Below are 24035 nucleotides of genomic sequence, written 5' to 3' on the forward strand. Positions count from 1 at the left end.
TAGCTGGAGATAGTTCCAAATGAAATCAATCTTTGACATAATAAAGGCTTGTAAAACAGCTATATTTTTAAATAAAGATTTGTAAGAAAGAAAGAAAGAAAAAGTATTTATTCGATGCAAGTACAAAATAAAATAACAATTATAAAAACAAACAGTAAGGTACATGCACCAAAATGGCACCTACTCAGTATAAGCCGTGACGGCAGAGAGCGCGTCACGACACGACCACTGGGTATCCGCAGCCAGTTGAGCAAAAGAGCGCAGCCTTAAAAAAAAGTGTATTTTCCGATGACTTTTACAATCTGTAATATTTTGTATATCAGAAATAAACTAAGGCCAATAAAAAACTTGAATTTATATGAGATTTAAGACAAAGATTTCACCGTGCATTGACATCAAGTTTCATCAAAAAATGTGATACAGACATTTTTAAAATAGTCTTCAAATTACATATTCAGTTACTTAAAGATCCTATCTAATGAATTTTATATGACTAGATGAACTTAAGCCTTAGTGGGCTAGCGAAGAATTAATATAAAATAAATAGTTTGACTAATGTTTAAATTAAATAAGTTTTTTCTTAAAAACCCTCTCTCATGTTTGATGTTACAGACTACGGCATATCAAGCCAAATAAGATGTCATCTAGTAACACTTAGGCTGGGTAGCACCGCCTTACTTTTTTTTAACTTTAGCTTTGACAAACGTCAAAAATCTGTCAAACTCCATACAAAAAACACCGGTTATCGTTAAAGTTACGGTCAAAGTTAGGTGGTGCAACTCAGTCTAAGTGAAGCAGCAATTCGAACGCACAGCGTTGAATAGAGCTCTGTGATTGGTTCGTGTGTCACCCTGTGCGTCCACGCACACTGTGAGACCTCTTAGTAATGTTTGTGAATACGGGTGTCAGATTCGTTAAGTTTCTATAAAGCTCTACTTTGAGATACTTTGGGTCTTGTTCATCTCTTTTACACAAACTCAATCGCTGTTGAGAAACAGGGATGATCAAATATTGTAAAATTATTCATACATAAAACTGATTTGTCGTACTAATCCACGTCGAATTTAAGAAGATTTTATTACATACTTATCTAATAAAACATTGGTGTGGTTTTCGAACGGTTCGGTTCGCCCCATTAGGCGTAGCCCTCAATCGGTATGTGAATTACTATGCTGGTTCGCTGTTAGATTGGCAGTAGAAATAGGTGTCAGTACTTTCACTTCTCTAAGTGCCAAAAATACTGATCAAATATTTAATTTTGATTTTGGTATTTATTGCAAAACGGCTACTCTGAAAACGTTTGAACAACTCTTATCAATGGGATATTGATAGGGTTTGTCTTTTACAGACTCCACATTGTATTGTAATTCCATGAAACTCTACAAATTATGCATGGTTAAATCACATTCGACAGCACGACAGACTTTTCGGAGAGTTCCAAAATTGTTAAATTAAATAATGTTACTGTACACACTCTTATAAAGTTTCATTGATAAACTTTTTAAGGGGCTGCTTATTCAGAGCTTTTGCCAGAAAAAAATGAATAATATAATTTTTAGACTACATTACTACAATATTTTTCTGCGTCTTCATCGAACTATAGAGAAAAAAGTGAACCCTCTAATCATCACTCCATTGTATTAACCATGGTTGTTGGTTCGCTATTTGTAGTTTAACTGCCGGAAAATCAGGAATTAGGTAAACTTCACACGAAATTACTAGTCGATGAGGATTTCGATTGCTATTGAGAGAGGAAATAATATTGTCAAACGTTTGGCGGTTTATATTACAATCGAGTTTGATCAGAGCAAAGTCAATTCAAGCCAGATTTCATTATTAGATTATTTTAACGCAATCAACTTACGCAAAAACAAAATGCTGTCTGTATCACAACAAAAATACAAATGTCCTATTACAGTATACAGTCTTTAAGATTCTAAATATTTACAATAATTATGTCATCAAATGACTATCCGAATGAAACATGCCATTCATTCCAAAACCGCATCGAACAATCGAGATGATTCGAATGATGAATTTATTCATGAACTCTATAATTCGAAATGTACTCATCCGTCCATTTACAATGGTAAAGTTTAAAACGTAGATATTTACAAGTTAACAAAAATCGATACAGTTAATGTACACCTTAGCGGAATTACGAATACCATACACGCTATTCTATAACCTTACAACGTTACCTGTATATTACAATAATAGAACGATTTTATATCATTTACAAACTTTTTCTCGATATTTACAACCATGTTTAGTCCGTGATTTAGCACACCACTTTACACATAATTGTAAATATCTTCTATTTCTCATACGTTCATTTCGGACATGGCCGCTTGAGGGACTCTAGACTTTTGGAAGTGCGTAGGGGGGGACGAGGGGGGAGGGAGCACTGACCCGTTCCCCGGTCCCTGGGACTGTCCAGTTTGAGCCTGGACGTCAGGCAAATTGCTAGCGCTGCTCATGAACGTAGCGTTTTTAGGCAACGTCATGCAATTCGACGCATTGCAGATCTGATTCTGCTGCTGATAGTTAGTGAACCCAACTTTTCTCGGCAACGTCGTGCATTGACCTCTGTTCGTCGGCGGACTCGTCTTCTGCGACAGATTCGACATCTGTATCCCCGTGTGGCACACATTAGGGCAATTCGAACTAGTGAAATGGGGCACTCGATTCGTCATCGCGATTATCGCGTTCTTGTCCTGATGATCAATGTCGACTATCGTGCTCGAACTTTGAGAATGCCCGACGAAATAGTGCGGATGCTTCGATGATACGCTGTCGAACGTCGAGTTGTGATTCCGTTTCTGCTGTTGCTGCAACGCTTTGACTTGTAACCGAGTTTTGTCCCTTTGGTAGTACACGCCGGCGAAAATTAGCACGTTCAGAATCAGCAATGAGCATCCGATCGCTATGGTCACGCTCAAAGCTGTCGAATAGGCCGTGTATCCCGCAACTTCCAGATTCGATACGTCTTGGGTGCTCGTGTTATTTGGCGCGTGATTCTGAGTTACCGCCGACCCGGGACGCGCCGAAATCACACTTATGCAAGTAGTGACGTACGTATCCATTGTTGTGGAGGGCATATCCAGCGTCACGTTGTAGATCGGCTTGCGATACAGCTCGAGGGTGGGGTCGAAATAATTCACCCGCGTCAATGGGTCGGGCCTGACCAGCCCGTCGTATAGTTCCGGGTCATTGTGGTTTCTGAAAAGGTTGTGTTTTGCCACGACGTCCTTCATGCCCGCTCTGTGGATTTCGGGAATCAACCGGAGCCAGACCGAGAGCTGGTGGGCTCTGTAATGGTTTTTCATGCGAGGCTTCATCCCTGCAATAGAATTTTTGAATGTGAAAGGGTAAGGAATTTTGCGGGGCCCAAATTGCTTTGTTGCTCCCAAAGGGTGGGTCAGCGTAATTAACTTTAAAATTGATATTGCGTGACTGGGCCGGGTAAGATCGTCTCGTCGTATAATTTGGCTAATGTGTCATAAATGTTTATTATACAGTTCGTTGGAAGGAGCTTTTGTAACGTCCGTTTTAATTGACAGACTTTGATGATGAATGATTGAGCGTAATTATCGTGGCTCGCAATTTTCGCTTCTGTAATTCTATTTTGGGACTCGATTGAATATTCCATTATTCAATGGGACAAGCGCCATTAAGGATTCTCAAATAAACGATACAGATTTTATATTTAAAGCCTGCCTTTACGCAAGATAAAATGCCAAAAGTAAGGCGAGGAAATTTTATTCACTCTGTTACTAAGCAATCACTAAATGGATAATTCTAGTAATCAAGACATTGAAAAGACTTTAGCAAACGCTTTAGCAAATTCTTTTTCCAATAAAATCCGTCCTAAATACGCCAAATTAGACAGAATCGAAATGAATTCTTACCGATTTCCAGATACTTTTGATGTAGTGTGTCGTACTCGTCCCAAACTATGCTTTTGTATCGATTCCTCTCTCTGGATATTGGGAGGACACCTTCCTGTCGCTGAGCCTCATTGGGGTTCCTATAGAAAGAAACGTGATACTTTTATTAGGCACTTCGAGTAGGTACACGTGACAAATAATGTGAGATTTGTCCTTCAAAGCTGAATTCGAAACTGAAACTTTAGTCAGGTATTCCTTAAATAATGAGACAAATGGAGGCTAAAATTACTTTTTTCTTGATATTTGGTAGTACATAATACATTTTTAATGTTGATTTTTACCTTGTAAAAAGACATTTCGTTGGAATAATTTGGTGAACTTATACAGACCACTTGTTTTCTAATCATCGCTATCATAATAAAATTTTGGGATCGGAAATAATCTAATCAAGCTAAAAAAAAAACTTATAGGTCTTCAGAAATGAAGCTCAAAATTCAACGTATTCATAAAAAATATACGCCCGTAAATGTCAAATTAATAAAATTAAACCAATCAGACTTGGATAAAAGTATAAGTACCAGTACCTATTTACTACTTGAACCCTAATTAGTTTTGTACAGTTTTATAATACGAATAAAGCTTTAAATTAGGAAATCCCAAATGAATCTTCTTTTTATGCTGGAAGTCTTAAAGTCAAACGATGTCCCAAAAGGCTTAAGAATAAATTGAATCTGTTGCTAAATTTTAACTTTGAAAGTAATAAAAAAGTTGTACGGTTGTCTGGCCTTTTGGTTAATTGCCAGACTATTATACGCTGTGGTTATGGATTTGAATCCCTGTGGGGAAAAATATTAGTGTGATGAGCACGAACATTTAACTTGAACAACATCAGCTCGAAATTGATGTAGTTGATTAGACTTACCTACTTACATAGTTAGTTCCGGGATAACCCGGAAAATTCACAAGTAACTAACATGAAAGTTTTGAGTCATACAAAATCCTCATCATGATGTAACAGGAGTTCAAACGAATGCTTTGAATGAATTAGGTAAGCCGTATGAAATCAATTAAAATTTAAAGAATGAACGTTTAAAACAACACACAAAGTAAGTTGAACCTAAATTAGAAAAAGCTGTTCACAACTGCTATTTCGAATGCTTTCAGACAAACAAATGAACTGCAAAAGCATTCACAATTAATTTAATGAACTCAAATACAAACAATTCTAGCGCAGACTTAACTCTCACAAAGCTTCAACCACAGATGCAAGTCCCGAAACTCATTAACACATTCTTTTATCCCCGAACTGTTCAAAATGAAACTCCCGCAAACTTTGGGGTAAATAATTTTCCATTTTGTTACCAAACACACCGGAACCGGAAGTCGGCCGTTAGCAAGCCTGTAGCTGCTATTTCGTATTCAGCGGATCGCAAAAATAATGATACCGTTATTTTGTTTTACTGAACAGGTTAACATTTTTTGTGCGAGACAAAGGGGGTGATTTTGTATATGTATACAGGGTGAAATTTTGTAATGCCACCTGGAGGGAATGTACCTTTAATACTGTAGATAGAAAATTTTACTCAAAGAAAACATTCCTTTATTTTCGAAAGATTTTCGAAAAGTTTTCGAAAATTTACCATCATATCATACAATTTTCTGTAAATAATAAGATTTCATGGTTTTCCTTTCATTTGATTTATCATGTTTGTTTGGGAGATTTTAATTTTATACTCAACCCTAACGATCGAAACGAAATAAAAAGACAGAGTGTAATTTTCTACATAATTTAGTTGTATCGATTCCCGGGTGTAGCAAGCAAAATTTTGGAAATCTTTGAATGCAGATCTATTTCTTTACAATAATAAAGGAATGTTTTCTTTGAGTCACATTTTCTATCGACAGTATTAAAAGTATTTTCCCTTCAGGTGGCATTACATAATTTCACCCTGTATGCTGGGGTGGAGCAAATGGCTTGCGTAGATGATTTGCACGGGGAAACACGTAAATGTGTCACACGCATTTTTTAGAAAACACATAATGTGTTGTGGATGATAAGCTGTGTAATGTGTTTATTGGGCATTTGTTTTTTGTTTAACTTATGATAATAGTAAGTACGAGTAACTGTCGTTTTAGTTAGATGATGAATGAGTCTTGATATAATTAAACAAGATAAAAATATAGTGATTTTGCTAGATTTCAAATTGCATGTAAATCCTGTTTTTATTACCTACCAATGATAAAATGAATCGGCAAAAATTACGACAATTAAAATGATTTGATGTATCAAAGATAGCCAATTCTTAGTTAAAACAAAATCATTAACAATCTGAGATTCAAGAGTAGTTCAGACTATTAAATTCTAATAATTAAGAAATTCTAAAGTGTTTAGCTTGCTAAGAATGTATTTGCTGTGTTTTGAACTCACGTATGCATCACACCAACAATTAACGTTTGTCTCTACCGAAATTAGATCCCATAACCACTGCGTTACATCCCTATTATAAACTACCCATCAAAATACCCTTCAATAAAAGAACCTCGATCCTTATAATAACACTTACCCGGTCCTTATAAAGTTGGCCATGTACAAAATGAACGCCTCGGACAAAGCCACTTCGGACTTCGTGTAGTTTTTGGGGAAGTGGCCGAGGCCCTCCACGAGAGGCGCTCCGAAGAGGTACGGCAGCTCCTCACCGTGCACTGACCCCATCCGCTGGAATGAGGACTTGCTGTTAGCTTTGGGAACTTAAATTATTAACTTAGGGTTAATGTGGAATTTTAATGGTGAAAAATTACTTTATTCTAATCTATAATCTCTTTATCTCAGAAACTACAAGTGTCTCAAATTTTGCATGGGGGTTCCTTTTAGAACGTAGGTGTTTAAGACGGGATTATGCAAAATTCAACCCCTAAGGGGGTAGAACAGGGTCCACGCGTACGAAGTCGCGGGCGGCCGCTAGTATGAGTATAAAAAAGAGGTACGGGAGCTCCTCGCCGTGCACTGACCCCATGCGCTGGAATGAGGACGCGCTGTTAGCTTTGGGAAAATAAATTCGTTAGCTTTTGCCCAAAATGTGACGGATTTGCAGAGAGGTGTAGTACGTCACTAGCAGAATGTCTGGGTTACTGTGAAAATAATCGCATCTGATTTATGTAGTTTTTCCTAAGTTAAATTATTTATAAGTCGAGTCGTTTCAGCCAAATGACGTCCACTGCTGGACAAAGGCCTCCCCCAAGGTTCTCCACATTGAACGGTCCTGTGCTGCCCGCATCGTATATAGGTATTATACAGTGTGAGTCACGTTAAAGTGTACATATTAAAATAGATGAAACTAGACCTATTTTTATCGACAAAAAAGAGGTCAAAAATTTTTTGAGATTTTTTTTTAATTTTTTATAGAATTTTTCTTATTCCAATTACTTATTGTAAAGAAAACGTAATAACTTTTAAACTAAGTGGTATATCCTGATAAAATAAAAACAGTAATAATGCTAAATAGCAGGCGATACTAAAAAAATACATAAAAGACACAAAAAAAAGGCCAACAAATAATAAAAATGAAATTTTTTGAAAAAAATCTGCTTTTAAATTCTTGTTTTTTTTGGTTATTTGATAAATTTCTCCAAAAAATGCCCCTATAACCGGTGGTTTTTATTACTTTGTATTATTCTCTATCGTATTACCTTCGTATAACCAAAAATCTCATGTCTCTATCCCTATCACAACGTTTGCAATGATCGTTTGAACTAAGCCTCTCCGGGCGCGCCATTCAACGCTTCGTTAACAACTAAACTGAAAATGGCTCTACATTTGTAATTTTGATAAAGACAAGTTAGATTTCAAATAAAAATAAAAGATTTCGAAGTAAAATAAGCATTTTAGTTAAAATTAGAATTGTCTCTACCTGTAGCGGAGAATAATGTTGTGGCAGACCTTTGTTCAAACGATCATAGCAAATGTTGTGATAGGGATAGAGACATGCGATTTTTGGTTATACGAAGGTAATACGGTAAAGAATAATACAAAGTAATAAAAACCACCGGTTATAGGGGCATTTTTTGGAGAAATATATCAAATAACCAAAAAAACACGAATTTAAAAGCAGATTTTTTTCAAAAAGTGTCATTTTTTATTATTTGTTGGCGTTTTTTGTGTATTTTATGTATTTTTTTTAGTATCGCCTATTATTTAGCATTATTATTGTTTTTATTTTATCAGGATATACCGCTTCGTTTAAAAGTTATTACGTTTTCTTTACAATAAGTAATTGGAAGAAAAAAAATTCTATAAAAAATTAAAAAAAAATCTCAAAAAATTTTTGACTTCTTTTTTGTCGATAAAAATAGGTTTAATTTCATCTATTTTCATATGTACACTTTAACGTGACTCACACTGTATATTATTATTATTATAGGTATTTATAAGTACTTAAATGTTATTCTGAACTTTGTTACGTCTTGTTTGACTATTGTGTTTGACTATGACGTTTGTTAAACCTAGATAGTCTGAAATTATGTTGATGTGCTTCCCATTTCTCATGGAAAACAGCACTACAAGATAGCACTTTAACGAAATATCAGTTTGTAAAAATGTTTTGAATTTTTACGTAATTATACGTTGCTCTGATTTTTTTATAAAGAACGCTACTGTCGCCGTTTCAGAAATAATAATTGTTTCTTACAGGAAAGACGAAATCAAACGGAGTTATTAATAATATAGGCTACAGCAACAAATTACTCTTATTCAGTAATGTAAGAGCACTATTAATAATTCAGTCCCTCATAATTTATCATAAACGAATTCGTTGGAAAGTGTTCATTAATTTCTTCGTAACATTTTTATAGTTTATTTCCAAACTGATGGATACAACTCGGCTGCGAATAGGTAGGTACCAATAATTAAAATGTTTTCCATTTAGTCTGTTCTGAAAATTGTAAATTACCTACTTTTATTTATTAAAATAATAAATTCATTCATGTGAAACAATATATTTTGATTTCAACCATCATTATTTAAAAAAAATGTGAAAAATATTTTTATTTTATACTCTGCCTAACTTTATATGCGTGAAAATAGTTTGAATATTATACCTTTTTTTACTGCTTCGCCTCTACAAGCCGTAGGGGTTATTAGCCTAAAGCCCAATAAAATGGGCTATCTAACAAAAAAAAAATTCAAATCAGACCAAGTTCCTGAGATTAGCGTGTTCAAGCAAAAAAACAAATTTTTCAGCATGTAGTATAGATTTAATACAGTTCTTATTCATAAAGTGTCTTTATAAAAAGTTTACATCCGAAATGGAATCCGAATTGGGTTGACTAAACTTTGTGTTTGGTTTAGTTAAAGTATTCACGGTAACTTATATATGGTAGAGCACTAATATAATAATCTAGAACTAGCTATAATAGGTACTTATCAAAGTTTACAAACACACACAGGAAAACTACTACAGCTAAGTTTGCTTTTGACTAACTTTATCTACTTCAAAACGTAATCATTTCACAGAAGTAAAACAGGTAACACCTGTTACACACAGCAATGGTTAAGTAAATAAATTATGAAGATATTCATTTTGTATTTCACAAATGGACAAAATACAGGTTGTCCCAAAATTGGCGTCAAACGTCACACTGACATCAGAGGTAAATTAATTTACAAATTAGGCTTGTTTGATGCATCAGAGGCACAGCTACCTCCAGTGTCAGTATGACGTATTTATTTTGAGACACTCTGTATATTGCACGATTAAGAGAGTAAAACATTACTACAAAAAAGGTAAAATAAATTAAAATAAAAGGTAAGATATGGTAAAGTGAACCAAAATAAAAGCAACAATAAAGTTAATAAACAGTTAAAAGTCAGACATACACCAACCTGCGGGTAGTCCCCATCTTTGGTCTGGTAATCGAACACGTAGAAGAAGGTGTTCGGTCCAGAGTCCGGAGAACTCTTGGCAACACTGAGGAAGTCTCCGGTCTGGACTAAAGGCGCCACGTACTGAGCGTCGGAAATCGCTAGTACTGCTGCATCTCTGGTGTTGATGGGGTGCTGGAAAAGGAGCTTTTATGTACAATCGAATTTAGCCTTTAGTGACGTCTGAAAGCGAGTCATTAGTTTCTAGTTCTTCTCTTGGTGGACGAGAACTGGACTACTGTGGTAAAATCACTCTTTATAGTTGTTGCAATTCACGAAGGCGAGTGAGCTTGACATGTGTGGTGGCTCGCTACTGTTTGTTTTTCAAAAGTTCTGATAGACATTACACTATCCTTATGTGCATGTACTCGTACACACACAAGTAAAGCTCACTGCAAGAACTATACACAAGCATTTGTATTTAGGTCGGCTGAAGAGGCTACCAAAAACAATAATGGTAACACTGAAATTACGAAGTTGAGATAAATATTCATGCGGATAACAAAAAGGGTTATTTCCAAAATATTGAATTTTTGGTCCCTATATCCAGCAAATGGTGCTAACGGGCTCTGTTTCATGAATATTTTATCCACAATGAGGTCGATACAATGAAAATTTTCTAACATGTTATTCCCTACAGATGGCCAAAATAGTTATTTTCAGCTGTGAAAAGTGGTAGTTATTTTTCTTTTACCTATGAAAATCTTGGAAAAATGTCTAAAATCTAGGCATAGTGGGGAAACGTCCCACTAATGGCACCGTATTGTGAGAGTGCCACATATGACGTGGGAGCTCCTTAACAATCTAGGTGATTCAGCACAAAATGGGTACTGGGTAGTTCGGTATATCCCAGTCTCACCCACTTTATACCTAGGACACCTATTATAGTAGGATTGATAGAGCAATTGATGGATAGATTTGGAAAACTTTCACATTTATATCCAGAGTGGAAAATCGTTAATAATATTTTGTCATGTTGTTGAAGTAACAATCTCAAGAACTTTTGTTTCTCTAAATAAAGCAGAGTAAAATCCGTTCACGGCAACATGTTTCAAACTGAAGTGAAATTATTGTAATCATAGATTATGTAGTTTTGTGTGGTTCGGCTTAATTCCTCTGGTTTAATAAAAGCTTCGTAACAAAATTGAATTTTGCCGTAGTTTTCTACACGTTTAGCTACATTGAGAGCATGCCAGAAATCAATTAAGGTCACTGCTTTCTTCGCCGTGTATAGAAAACAAGTTTTAACCTTTCATTGTTAGCAGTCAAATTAATACTGTTACGAAGCTATTTCATGGTTGGAATTGCAGGGTGAAATTCTTAAGTTTTATGTTGATGATATCATTTAATTATTATTGATTACTGCCGTTCCAATTTCAGATTTAATTAACATGGCAATTTGGCTTTAAATTAAACAATCCTAAGAACACCTTAAACCTCTGACAACTGACTGATGACTTCTGATGATTACTCCGAGACCTGAGAAATTAACGATTTTTCCCAATCTCGACATTTAGTTTCTTTCAAAATTTCATTTTTAAGTATACATTCGTTCTCTAGCTAATAATTTTAACATCTAGTTGTAGGCACCTGCGTAATATTTGGATCATATTAAAAAGCCCAAATATCGGTTAGAGGAACTCTTTTGTTTTTCTATTTATTAATGTAGGGATAGAGGAACTCTAGTGTAGGAAATTATTATTGACCTTAACAAAAAAGTCAAACGAGTCACATGACGCTTACTGAATTTAATTTAATTAAAAATGGCTACGTTTGGTAACATAGTGGTTGCAAGATTTTTTAATAAATACTAAGATTTTTATCATACTTTTTTGTCTAACAAACTATCTCACCAATAAAGATGTACATTCCTAATTCCGACCAAACTTCCCCATTTCCTGGACAGATTAGCGACGCCAAAGATAAAAATCTTTTTACTGGCGACACTAAGTCGAACACCAAATCCTAATCAAAGATTATTTCGGGACTAAACTCCGAAGCGTGTGAAATGCACTGACGCTATCTGTGCCAAATTCCTTTTCGTTACCAAAACATCGTCGATATATGTAAAATCAGCACGGTATATTTGGTAATCATCATCATCATTTCGGCCGCAGGACGTCCACTGCTGAACATAGGCCTCCCCCAATGACTTCCACATCGCACGGTTGGTAGCGGCCTGCATCCAGCGCCTCCCTGCTACCTTTATCAGGTCGTCGGTCTACCTTGTGGGAGGGTGGACGTCCCACGCTGCGTTTTCCGGTACGCGGCCTCCATTCCAGATTTGGTAATGATAACAAAATAATTATACGAATTTCATGGTATGTTGTTTCTGAGAAAGTATTATTGTGTTGGAAAAAATGAGAGCAATTGTACCGTATTATTCAGGAAGAACTCAATTATTGTGTACCTTGTGGAAAAATACAATAATAATAACGTGGGTAATGATAATATTGGGAGTATTATGACATCGTTAAGTGATCATTTGTATGTAATGTTATCAGACAATAATCTGTCCACTCAATGTAGGTCTTATTTCTCGTATTCATACAAACAAAATAATATTTTATTTGGCAAAAACATCCAAACATTGGTATATTTTGTCAAGAAATGTAAACTTATTCAGTAGGTTCACTCTGTACGAAGTTAATGTCACAATGGCATAATAATTTAAATATATAAATTAACACAAACCTCATTAGGTAGTATTCTTTAAAATTAACGCTCATAATAATTTTAAATATGAAACATCAGGTGCGATTGTGGTCAAATACCTGCCTTGTTATGCATAAAAAAAAAAACAATAACAAAAATATTATGAAAACTTTCACTTCTCTAAAAATCTCTCTCTATTTTAAGTTTATTATGCCCCATAGTAACCCAGATCGATTTATTTTAAAATACCTGTGACGAATGACGGTTCCTTTTTGTTACCTTCATAATAATTAGGACAAAAGTCTAAAAAAATCGAAAGGCTCTACTGTCATCGAGTCAATTGTGTCAAAGCGGAAATCAACGAAATAACATAAATTGGTTCCAATGATACTGTTGTCAAAGAAGTAAAAGATGACGTCGATAAAATATTATATCGATGACGTAATGCTTCCTGGATATACATACTTGTAACGACGAAATATTTATTTTAGGGATGATGTTAATAAAACTGGCTTTTTACCCTGGATAAATATACGTATTTATATCCATTTCAAAAGGGTTTTCGTGGAAAAACGCAAAGGCTGGTAATACAGCCATTTTTTTGAGTTGTATACGTGTATATTTTTTACTAGTTCTCGGTAATCAAAAAATATGAACTCACCTGAACAGTCCTCTCCCAATCTGTGTACTCGTTGACTATTGTAAAGAATATTTCGCTCAAATGATATGTGTATGCGTTTCTAACGTAGGTCCTGTAACAAGAATAACATTTTGAATAAACTAGATTATGTTAACAAAGTGGTAGAGTCATTAAATTTAATGCAGGAACAAAATACAGTCCTCTTTGAGAGGTAAACTAGGTAGGTAACTGAATATTTTAGTTTTAGAAATGTAGCAGTAGTAGTTGAATTTTCAAATGCAAACGTTGATTATTAAAATTAGTACGTAGATAAATTTCAATTAAACTCTATTTTGTGTATTCCGTTTCTCAAACACAATATTCACTATTGTATTAGAAGATGTGAGGACCTTTCAAATTATCTATTCATTGGCAATCCTCACATCGTTCAATACGTTGGACCTTTCATTAACACACGTTCCTACTGAGACCTTCCTATAAGACCTTGCGGTCGAACACCAATTTGCTGAATAAACATTCCCCTCACCTTATTATTCTATCCCTCCTTTCGCCTTCAAATCCGTTTTGTATGTCCTGCGCCGAGAATTTCCAAAGGGCCTCGCTGGTCACCACACCAAATAGCAAGTCGTATTTGTTTTGACCGCCCCTTATCCCGAAAATCCTATCTCCGCTCCGTTTGTCCGCTTTGAAATTGTTCACTCCAGATACACTGGTGAAACCTTGCAAATCGTTCGGGATGAAAAACGTCAGGAGCTCTTTCGCGTAGTCCGTTTTGACAACTACTCCATCAACGGAGGGACCAAAAGCAGTCAGATAACTTGGCGTACTGATTTCTGCTGACATCAGCTCCTCTAAAGGTACTTCTCGAAGGCAATCGACGATGAGCTCGTGGTCTTTGACGACGTCTTCTGGAAGAGTGCAGTTGGACTGCTTTGCTAACTGGACGGAGTAGCTGACAGGATCTTCTACCAACGCCCATGAGCTTAGAGCCGATCCTGACAGCAAAATCGCTCGGTGGAATAGACCTGGAAACAAGTGACGGTTTCAAACGGTGCTAAAATAATAATAATATGATTTTATATCGATATTCGTTGTTCACGAAGCAAAATGTATCCTCTATTGTTTCCTGAACAACAAACTATCGATACGTCGCGTATTGTTCCTAACGAAAATAGAAATTCCTTTTTATGGCCCAAGTTTGGTTTCCTAATACTCATTTTAAGAATAGTACTAGTAGTATGATCGTTTTAAGATTATAAAGGCGGTATAAAAAGATTTTATTCCAGGTGTTCAAAGACCCGTTTCAACTTTAGTACTTTGGAAATTGTGATTTTGCTACTAAAAGGCAAATGTAACTTTCATGCCGACCTTCCTCTCGACAATTCGTCATACCGAAAACTTTTAGATTGATGGTCCGACTTCCGCCTACATTAGGTTCTGTGACAAGAGCTCTTAATGTTCTATGCCTGAAAATGAATTAACTTGTGACTTGAGTGTTGATTTTGCACATAATTTAATTATCCTACTGAAGTCAGGGATGGTAAAGCTAGATTAGATTTGCTTTTGTTTCACGTTTAAAATATTTCATTGAGTAGGATTTTAGTTGGGTTATGCCCGTTTTCACCATCGATCCCTAATTTTTAAGTGACCCCTATGAAAACAAAATGCCTGTTATGTGGTACCACAGGGGTCACTTAAAAATTAGGGATTGATGGTAAAAACGGGCATTAGTCTTTCTATAACTTCTTAGACTGAGTTGCACCATCTTACTTTAACTTTGACAAACGTCAAAAATCTGTCAAACTCCATACAAAAAGCACCTGTTAGTGTTAAGGTAATGATTAAAATAAGGCGGTGCAAATCAGCCTTTGTATGACGCAGTGCTTAGCTGGATGTACCTTATCCGTATGCCTACTGGTGTTAATTGGATCGACTAAAGAAATTAACTAAGATAAGTACATAATAATGACTTACCTGCCATCACAGTCGGTGAAATCATCAGGAAGTTTATACACGCAGCACCAGACCCATGTCCTAGCATGGTGACGTTCCCGGCGTCGCCTCCAAACAGAGCTATGTTCTGTTGCACCCAATGCAAAGCCGCTATCTGATCCATCAGCCCGTAGTTGGCTACTCTTGCCTTTAAGTGCGGGATTGGGTTGGCGTTTAGGAACCCTAGAAAGAGGTTTATGATTAGTTTCGTCCGTCTAAAAGATAAATGTTTGAATGTTTTTTTTTTAAAGATTATTAGTATTTTTTCACAAATTACTAATAGTCCCGTTACCTCCTCGTACTAAGCTAAATATGCTTGTGTCACGAGTGAACTCACCACAATAGTCGAGCGGCGGCGGGGACAAACACGCGTTCCCTGGATCACGAGTCTGCCTGTCCGATCCCTTCACCGTTCGGCTATCGTGGCTTCTTTGCAACACTGATCAATCAAAGTGATCACGTGAACGCATCACTTGTGAACAACATTGTCGGTCTTTAAACATTTGTATTGATGCGATCAGACAGTGCCGGCACGAGCAAATACCGCAAACTGACAAGTGTGGGCTGCATTCATTTGATCTGCAGGCCGAAGAACGCACACAGAGTGTCAAATACTGAGAGTTTCAATGAGGTTTAAAGTGAGGGAGATAGAAAACGAGTTTGATTGATAAGCAATTTATAACATTATTAATGCCATTTATTGTGATGTTTCTCCTTTGCAGCAATTTTCATGTTACTCCAGGATCCTCCTATTTTTCCTAATAATTGTTATCAGTATTGAAATGTTAGAATATGATTTCCCAGTTCTGTATCCATAAAATTGTTTCATAATAATTTCGATGGAAATCAAATTGTTTTTCCATTTTGATTGCACAAAAGCAAGGCTAATTATTGTTTTGTAATTATTTGAAAATGCTAATAAGAGGATAACGAAAACAAAAACTGAATTATGAATGCATTGATTTTATTTATGCTGATAACGTTGTACAATTGAATTATCTAGAAAATATCAACAACAGATTTTAATATGTATTATGATATTCCAATAGCAATTAGTCAAATAAATGAATATTTACCTAATTAGCATTTCACAAAACGCAGCAACTATACAATAGTTGATACAATACATCTATCATATGAATATGACTGTAAATAAACAGTTTTATGTACAAATAACTTTTGGTGAAGTGTAAATACGATATTATTAGGACAAATATTAACAAATAACCGTGCAAATCAAGATAGTTAAAGTGCAGTGCAAACCAACTTAACGTAACGCGTAAGCGCCTCAGGTCGCACGGCGCTTAAGACGTTATTCTCGCGAACTCACGAGTCCGACAGCTCGCCGGCTACTAAACCGTGCGGGAGCATTTATTGACGTGCTCGGTGTTGTTTACCGCCCAGAATATTTGAGCGCGAGACTTTGTTGCTGTACTACATTTGTTTCATCACTACTATATTTTTGAAATATTGATTATAATATTAAAATGGCTTCAAAACAGGTGATCTGTGCAGGTTGCTTTAATACAGTGAAAGGCAAACAATACCTTAAATGCTCAAAGTGCTCTAAGGTTTATGATCTTCCATGCACTGGTGTCAGTGAAAGACGCTTTTACAGCTTTTACGGTGCCGGAGGTGAACGTAAGCAAACATGGACCTGCCCTGAATGTATGAGCAAGAAGCCAAAGAGTGATACTACAGAGACACCAGTGCGTTCTAATCCCACCCAAGATAGCTCCCCTGATCACGTGACGGAGGATTCGCCAAAGGACAACGTAACATTAAGGAGTGGCCAAAATAAGAATGTGTGTTCTGACCAGGACCTTACCAGACTGATAAGAAGCGAGATAAGAGCCGCGATTCGTTCGGAACTCGCTCCAATCAATGACAAATTATTGGAGTTGCAAAACTCAGTACAATACATCAGCAATCAATACGATGACTTATTGAAATCCACAAACAATATAATGACTGAACACAAAAATATGAAAGCTGAATGTGAACAACTTCGTACAACCGTCTCGGTTATGTCAGAGCGGATCGACCAACTTGAACAGTATATGAGAAACAACAATCTAGAGATTCAAGGAGTCCCCGAGGTATCCTTCCGTTTGGCCAAATTACTTTTCGCCAAATTTCACTTCGCAAACAACTTATCGCCAAAGTTTCATTTCCCAAATGAACTTTTAGCAACTGTACTTTTCGCAACTAATTCATTTGGTCAAATTATCATTTGGCCAAATTTTACTTGGCAAATGTTTATATAGCAAATGTTTTATTTTGCCAAATATTATATCCCAAATAATTTGTTTGGTCAAATTGACACTTCACATACTTACCCACCGTTACCCCACAAATCAAAGCATAAGGCAGATGATCATGGTTTTCACAAGAATTTTATGTAAAACAAAGAGATTGCAGAAAATAGTATGGTTGCAGAAAGTAGGTATTGCAGAAAATAGTAGGTTAGGTTAGGTTAGAACAGTGACCCTTAACGCGCGAAGGCGAGCGAAGCGTGCCGCGGCAGCGGCCGCCGAGCGCTAGAATCACCTCTATTGTTAATCATTTGGAAATTTCGATAAAAAGAATGAAATATGATAATTAATTTAGAACAAATTTTATATTAACTACCCACTAAACAAAATAATAACCACAAGCTAATTTGTATTCCATTCTATGCACCAATCAAATTATTTTGTAAATAGTTTATAGTGAAATATTTTTGCCAAATGAAACATTTGGCAAAACATACTTTGCCAAACAATAATTTGCGAAACAAAAATATGCCAAAAACGACATTTGCGAACTAAAAGTTTGCAATAAGTTGTTTTGCCAAATGAGAATTTGCCAAATGAAAATTTGCGAAACGTTGTTTGCGATGTGATAATTTGGGAAACGTTTTTTGGCCAAACATTAGTAATCCGTCCCCGAACATAAAAAAGAAAATGTTGTTGCTATTGTGAACAAAATTTCTTCTGCAATATCATTGAAATTGAATGACACGGATATATTGAACTGTACGAGGGTTGCACACAGAAATAAAGAAACTAAGACTCCGCGAGCGATAGTGGTTCAACTAAGAAGTACTCGCTGTCGTGACGAGTTTTACTCAGCTGTTACACGATACAACAAGTCAAATCCTAAAAACAAACTTGGAACGTCCCTGTTGGGTTTTGATGGACCTACTGCACCCATCTACGTATCGGAGCATCTGTCACCATCCAATAAAGCGCTGCACGCCGCGGCTCGAGCAAGGGCCAAAGAGTTATCCTACAAATTTGTATGGGTGCGTGGTGGGCGAATATTAATGCGTAAAAATGAAACATCACCGTTCGTACACATTAAGTGTCAAAAAACATTAAGTTCACTAACTTAGAACTGACTTTTTATTTTTTTTTCTTTACTTATACAATACAGTGTTTAGTTAATTTTAAGATGGACAAATTGTCTGTATACTACCAGAATATTAGAGGTACTAAATCTAAAACTAATGATATAATGAATTCTGTATTACTAAATAATTATGATGTAATTTGCTTATGCGAGACATGGCTTAATGGATCTGTAGCTTCTTCTGAACTTTTCGATGATAGATATATAGTCTTTCGTAAGGATAGATCTACTGAATTCATGAAAAAATATAATAAGTCTCACGGTGGTGGAGTACTTATAGCGTTAAAAAGGAGTCTGGTATGTAATGAAAAGGTGCTCCCGGTCACGTTCCTTGAGAACGTGTGGGTAAGTGTGAAACTGAAATACATCACTCTTAATATATGTACAATCTATATCCCATCCTATATACAATCGGAACAGTTTAGAGATCTGCTTGATCTTATCGAAGGCAATGTTCAGACATCCTCTGAACACCTACTAATAATTGGAGATTTCAATCTCCCTGAAATAAACTGGTTTTGTCAGAAACGTACTGAAACTTCAACTAATGCTAAGGTATGCGCATTGCGTGAATTCATTGCAAGATTGGACTTGACTCAGTCTAACTTAATTGTAAATTCACAAAACAAAATTTTGGACCTAGTATTAAACGATTCGCGGAATCCCTGTGTTATTACTGAGGCTCAACCGTTTAGTCGCGTTGATGTATACCACCCGCCCCTAGAAATACTTTTAAATTACAGTAAACAGCATATTTTGAAACAAAATGTTGTTCAAAAATATAGATTTCATAGAACAAATTATTTTGCATGTAATGCCGAGTTAAGCGAGATTGACTGGGATCAGTACACCGACTTGGATTGTGACAGTTTCTTGCAGATGTTTTATAATCATTTGTGGGAAGTAATTGAAAAGCACACACCTGTATCAACTTTTAATAACACATGGCCGTCGTGGTTTTCCCGTCCATTAATCAAAATATTAAAGGAAAAAAATAAGTATCATAATAAATTTAAAATGTACAATAATCCTCGTGACTTTGACACTTTCTCCATTCTCAGATCTCGGGCCAAAAGTGAATTAGAGAAGTGTTATAAAACACACATAAATAATGTAGAGGAAAGTATCAAATCCGATATTAAAGCTTTTTGGAGATTTATTAAATCAAAAAAAACTACAAATGTCTTACCAAATAAAATGTACTATAATTCCAAACATGCGGATAATGGTATTGATATTGCTAATCTTTTTGCTACGCACTTCTCTTCTGTTTATAGCAAGCCTTCTACAAAATCGTATGTACCTAATTTTCCAGAATCAAATAGAAGCATCTCCTCTATTATTATAGCGGAACATGATGTTATGGAGGCCCTTGATTCTGTGGACATCACGAAAGGGGCAGGCCCAGATGGAGTACCGCCTATATTTGTTAAAAAATGTGGAAAGACGTTGTCGAAGCCTCTATGTCTAATATATAATATAAGTCTAGCTACAGGTATTTTTCCGGAACTCTGGAAAATTGCTAAAATTGTACCAATACACAAGTCAGGAAACAGAATGGATGTATCAAACTACAGGCCAATTAGTATAATTAGCTATTTTGCAAAAATATTTGAAAGTTTAATTTATAAACATTTATATTTTCATTTAAAACCTATTATTAGTTGCAAACAGCATGGCTTTGTCAGTGGGCGATCAACTACCACAAATCTATTAACTTACATCCATGATCTCAATATGGCTTTTGATGGGCATTTGCAAGTGGATTCCGTTTACATTGACTTTGCCAAGGCCTTCGATAGGGTGGACCACTCCATTTTGATTTGTAAGGCACTCCACCTTGGAATTCATGGGGTACTCCTTCGATGGCTAATTTCTTACCTTTCTCGAAGAACTCAACTGGTGGCGGTACATGGCTTTGACTCAGTTCCATATGAATCTGCATCGGGAATACCACAGGGCTCCAATTTGGGGCCACTTTTGTTCATAATGTTCGTTAATGACCTGCTGGTGTCCATGGCGTGTAAATGTATTGCATATGCTGACGATATTAAAATATATCATGAAATAGCACGTATAGAAGACGCTATGTTCTTACAGGAGGATATTAATAGGATACACAGTTGGTGTCTAATTAATGGTATGTCTTTGAACGTCTCAAAGTGTTGTATTATTACTTTTACAAAAAAGAAATTTCCCATTCAATATTTATACACTATCAACAATGTTTTACTGAGTCGTCAAAGGTTAGTCAAAGATCTCGGCGTATGGTTGGATACGAAATTAAGTTACTCATTCCATTATAATAGCATCATTGAAAAAGTAAATAAGACCATTGGTTTCATACTCAGGACTACAAGGCATTTTCGAGGGTCAGCTAGTGTGTTATTGTTGTATTTTGCCCTTGTGAGAAGTGTTTTGGAGTATAATTCTATTATTTGGTGTCCCCAATACAATAACCACATTGATAGATTGGAGGCTGTCCAAAGGCGCTTCTTGCGATATTTGAGCTCCAGGCTAGGAATGAGGCGTAAGTTACCTACGTATGAAACAAGGCTTGAGTATTTTGGCTTAAGCACACTGCAGTTCCGGCGTTCGGTTCAGGATCTATCAATACTATACAAAATCTTAAATAATCGGTGGGATGTGGCGGATCTGTTAAGCCATCTGTCTTTTAAAATTAGTGGTAGTAGAAGAACATTACAACTGTTCTATATACATAACTGTACTAATAATGTAACATTCAATGATCCTCTGTTTCGGATGTGCAGAATTTATAATAAAAACGTAAAAAGCTTGGATATATTTCATCAAAGTTTATATTCATATCATAAGGTTATAAACAGCCTAACTTTGTAGCCTAGCATTGATGTGGGTAGGTGCATAATGATGATTAAATTGTAATATCTCTGCATCGATACCCCTTTCTTTTAATTGTATCTATTCTATGTAAACGTTGTGTGCAACATTTATAGGAATTCAATTTGAATGCAAAAAAACTAATGTTATTCTATAAAAATGTTTGAGATTGTATTCTGTTGTTGTACCTATAAATAAATAAATAAATAAATACTTAAATAAAACTCATAAAACTCATTTATTTTTGCAAATACATACAAACACAAACCAAAAACTTAAAGGAACAAAAAAGTAAAAGAGAACCAGAAGCACGCCCATCGCCAAGCTCAATTTGTTAAGTAATACATCATATTTTTATTTCGGCCACAGTTTTCGTATTAATTAACATGGCCGTATTACTACGAGTTTTCAGCAAAATAATTTTCTCTCGCGTACGCGTCGCATTCAAAAAAATTGTTGGTGCCGTTAATTTCAAACTTGGAGACGGATCAGCCGAAAATGGTTTTTATGGTGTACGAGAGTGAGTTTAAGTTCGGAATGGTCTTGTTGTGGGTGTACGACGAGAAATGTTTAATTACGCTAAGTGAGACGTGACGAAACCATAGACAGAGAGCTGGGCGTCACGTAATTAGATTGAAGAAAAATAAAACTACGCTGAAGCAGTTAGTAGCGTTAATCATTTCGCCGCCTCCTGTTGGTACTTATAAGTTGATTTGTGACGTCTAATTTAAGTTTACGGCCCCTGGGAACGGAATGGATGTTGTAACGGGAACACCTCATAAACGAGCACTGTAATATTCACATACAGGTAGAGATGGGTAGTGGGTAAAAACCCTTTTCACCCGATTGGGTTAAAACTGGGTGATTTGGGTAAAAACCCGGTTTTTACCCATTATCACCCATTCTGGTGGGTGAAAACAAAAATAGCGTTTTTTTTTTAAAGTGAGAAGTGGTATTTGTTGCTAAGGGGGCGTTCTAGTGTTACGTAATGCAATCTGGGGGGAGAGGAGGTCTTGAAAAACGTTACAATGCGTTACAGTGGCGGAAGGGCGGTTCGATTTCAAGTTTTTAAGCAGAAGTACTTTGTAGTTGGTGTTGTTATTTGTAACTTTATACCGTAATGTTATCAAAGAGAGAGTTTGGCATCTTTGGCATCCCCCCCCCCCATGTCCTTGCCATGATCACAAATTATTGTGTTCCTACTAAATTTCTTCTAAATCGGTTCAACGATTCTTGAAATAACACCATTTTATAAAATAATTGGTCACATCATCATAACGTGATCAATTTTACGATTTGGCCACGATATAAATGCATATTACTGTTAAATTGACTTATTACGTATTAATCAATAAACTTAAATGAGAAAAATTCAATAAAAATAAAGAAAAGATACCAATTGAAATAATTATAAAATTATTTGTTTTCACCCGGTGTAAACACCCACGGGTGGAATGAAACGGGTTTTTATTGGGTTTTTACCCTCATGTGGGTTTTTACCTGGGTGGAATCCCATCTCTACATACAGGTGCCTTAGATATTTAGACAAATTGTTGTTTGAGTTCGCGCGCAATAATTATGGAATGTTACGGAAGTTCTGGATACTTAGCAACAGAAGGTATTAATGGTGTTTAATATTAGTATGGAAATTGGTTGACGCATAATATGTTAGTAAAATGGGTACACATAATTCTCAGAACTAAGTTATATCGCACTTTATTTGGACATCAAGTGTAACATGATCTTTTTATGGCGTTCCAATGAACTGTTTCTGAAGTTCTAAGAACTGTCCTTTCTGGAGGATCAAAAGAATGTAGTTTGTCAGAAAATGAAGTAAATTATTCTTGAAAAACAATATTCTTTAACATGAAATAACAGAATATACGTGTACTTGTAGTTATTTATTCACTTAGGGTGGATTCGACCAAACAAGATTAAATAAATATTAATCTCAGAATGAATCTTCTTTTTTTAACATTTTGAATTTCTCATACTGAAACTGTCAATGTGCCAGTTATACCAGAAGTTATTCTCGGATAAAAGTTTGGTCGAATCGGGCCTTACTAAAATAACGGTATTAGCTTAAATGAAAATACATATTATGTCTCGATGTTTACATACCTAAAGCCAACATAATTTTGTAAGACAGGAAAACATCCGATCTGACTAGTGCTAGTTCTCGAGTTATTTAAACTTCAAGTTCCACTTACCTAAGATACCAAGTCTGTAGTTGATAGTAATAACGACTACTCCAGCGTAGCTCGCGAGGACTGCGCCATCGTAAACGTTTCCAGAATTCCACTCGAAGGACTCCCCGTGGATGAAGATGACTACTGGATACTTGGCTTGTAACGTTGGACCGACTGCAACAATAATGGACTTTTTAGATTCACATTCAATTCACATATACGCGCGCGCCGCCCGAGCGGCAACACTAACGGAAGACTACGCTGCTAAATTTTTACTCTTAAAAATGGATAAAGTTGTCGATATACAATAATTTTTTGATTAAAAGACTCCTTAAAACATAAACTATTGAACAGTGCATCTAAACAAAGTGTAAACAATAATTTATAAGTGTTAATAAACATAATAATACCCGCTATACAGTGCAAAACAGTGCGTATTTGAGTGCGGTATCTGTGCGTGCGCCGGCCGTCGTGTCCTTGGAAATAGAAAGTTCGCACAT

The 24035-nt window shown here is 35.8% G+C and overlaps 1 protein-coding gene across 1 annotated transcript; it reads right to left on the reverse strand.

The window, feature by feature from the left end:
• Window positions 1-1445: 1445 nt before the first annotated feature.
• LOC135085661 (neuroligin-1-like) lies at window positions 1446-24035 on the reverse strand. The gene is made up of 9 exons (XM_063980448.1): window positions 23999-24035; window positions 23557-23709; window positions 15077-15277; window positions 13629-14127; window positions 13124-13214; window positions 9769-9942; window positions 6455-6606; window positions 3912-4030; window positions 1446-3343 (listed from the first exon to the last, which is right to left on the reverse strand). The coding sequence occupies exons 1-9, from the start codon at window positions 24033-24035 to the stop codon at window positions 2325-2327; spliced, it is 2445 nt and encodes an 814-aa protein (XP_063836518.1). The 3' UTR covers window positions 1446-2324.

Source organism: Ostrinia nubilalis, chromosome 2, assembly GCF_963855985.1.
Source record: "Ostrinia nubilalis chromosome 2, ilOstNubi1.1, whole genome shotgun sequence".
Lineage (NCBI taxonomy): Eukaryota > Metazoa > Arthropoda > Insecta > Lepidoptera > Crambidae > Ostrinia > Ostrinia nubilalis.